Source organism: Salvia miltiorrhiza, chromosome 1 (assembly GCF_028751815.1).
Source record: "Salvia miltiorrhiza cultivar Shanhuang (shh) chromosome 1, IMPLAD_Smil_shh, whole genome shotgun sequence".
NCBI lineage: Eukaryota > Viridiplantae > Streptophyta > Magnoliopsida > Lamiales > Lamiaceae > Salvia > Salvia miltiorrhiza.
Window position 1 is genome coordinate 28,736,383 of NC_080387.1, and position 1,643 is coordinate 28,738,025.

General features: G+C 35.5%; 1 protein-coding gene across 1 annotated transcript; it reads left to right on the forward strand.

Annotated features, from left to right (window-relative positions):
* The first annotated feature begins 438 nt into the window (after nucleotides 1-438).
* LOC131005735 (uncharacterized) lies at nucleotides 439-1,435 on the forward strand. Its single transcript, XM_057932793.1, has 2 exons — nucleotides 439-649; nucleotides 756-1,435. Exons 1-2 carry the CDS (start codon nucleotides 439-441, stop codon nucleotides 1,433-1,435), a joined length of 891 nt encoding a protein of 296 aa, XP_057788776.1.
* Nucleotides 1,436-1,643: the final 208 nt, after the last annotated feature.

Genomic DNA, 1,643 nt, shown 5'->3' on the forward strand with positions numbered 1-1,643 from the left:
ACACTTTTAATAATAGAAAATGGTACTTTTAATATATGCAATGATACTTCATAAATGATAGTATGTTTTTATAACAGAAATTATACTTTTAATGTATATATACAAATGATACTTCGTAAATAATATTTTTCATAAAATCAAATGATACATAATAGAATTTCACTTCTAATAACAGAAATAATACTTTTAAAGTATATGCAAATGATATTTCATAAAAGATATTTTTTATAAAATAAAATGATATTTTTTATAATAATAAATGATATATATTACACTTTTAATACATGCAAATGATACTTTTAAATGGATCGAGAAATAATAATTAAAAATGGTACATTACAGATGACACTTTAATTAAAGAAAATGATATTTTTATTGTATGCAAGTGATATTTTTAATAGATCAAATGATACTTTTTATAAAACAAATGTGATGAGGATGGTACAGGAAATTGATTGTTGCTTCGTTCAAGAAACAAAGTTGGAGAAGCTCAGTGAAATCGAATTGAGAGGCCTTTGGGGCTCTGAAAAATTTGGGTTTGCAAGCCGAAAAGCAGAGGGGAGATCTGGTGGAATACTGACCATCTGGAATTCTGATATTTTCTCTTGTTCGAGTACTTGGGATGTCCCGGGCGCCCTTTTTGTGAATGGTAAGTGGCTCTCTTCTAATCTTCATGGTTGCCTGATTAACGTCTATGCGCCTCAAACTCTGAGCGAAAGAAAGGTTCTTTGGGATTGTCTTGGCATGGTTATTAGACAATATCGTGATTCCTGCGTTTGTGTGGCTGGGGATTTTAACTATTCGACATGAATCTGAAAGAGTGGGTAGGGGAACTCAATTTGAACCTAGAGATGTTTCTGCTTTCGATAATTTTATTAAGACTAATGATCTGGTGGATGTTAGGCTGCAAGGAAGGTTATTTACTTGGTATCAACCAAACGGGCTTTGTAAATCAAAATTGGATCGTTTTCTTGTGAATGGAAAATGGCTGGAGAAGTGGTCGCATTCTAAAGTAATTGGCCTGCAACGGACAGTCTCCGATCACTGCCCTCTGATTTTGGAAACTAAGTCGATTGATTGGGGTCCTAAACCGTTCAGATTTTTAAATGCTTGGATCAGCCATTGCGACTTTGAGAAGGTGGTGAAGGAATCGTGGGAAAGACCTGGTATTTCGGGTTGGAAAAATTTTGTGTTCAAAGAAAAGTTGAAGAGGTTGAAGGAAGATCTTAAGAAGTGGAATCAATCTTCTTTCGGCTCTATTGAAGCAAACATCAAAAAGCTTAAGCAAGATATTCAAAAGTGGGATGCCATCGATGATACTCTGGGGCTAGAAGAAGGAGAACTTATAAGCAGGAATGAAGCTACGGCAAATTTGATCATTCAAATGAAGAATAGAGATAGTCTACTTGCCCAAAATCAAGATCCCGTTGGTTAGTTGATGGAGATGTTAATAGCAGTCTTTTTCACAAGGCGATTAACGGAAGGAGAAGTAAGAACGAGATGGTTGGACTTTGGGAGAACAACCGGTGGATCGAAGAGCCGACAGAGGTTAAAAGATTGGTTAAAACTCACTTCCAATCACAGTTTCGGGGCAGACCGCGAGTTAAGCCTTGCCTTCCTGATGATTTTGTACAGAAAAGAAT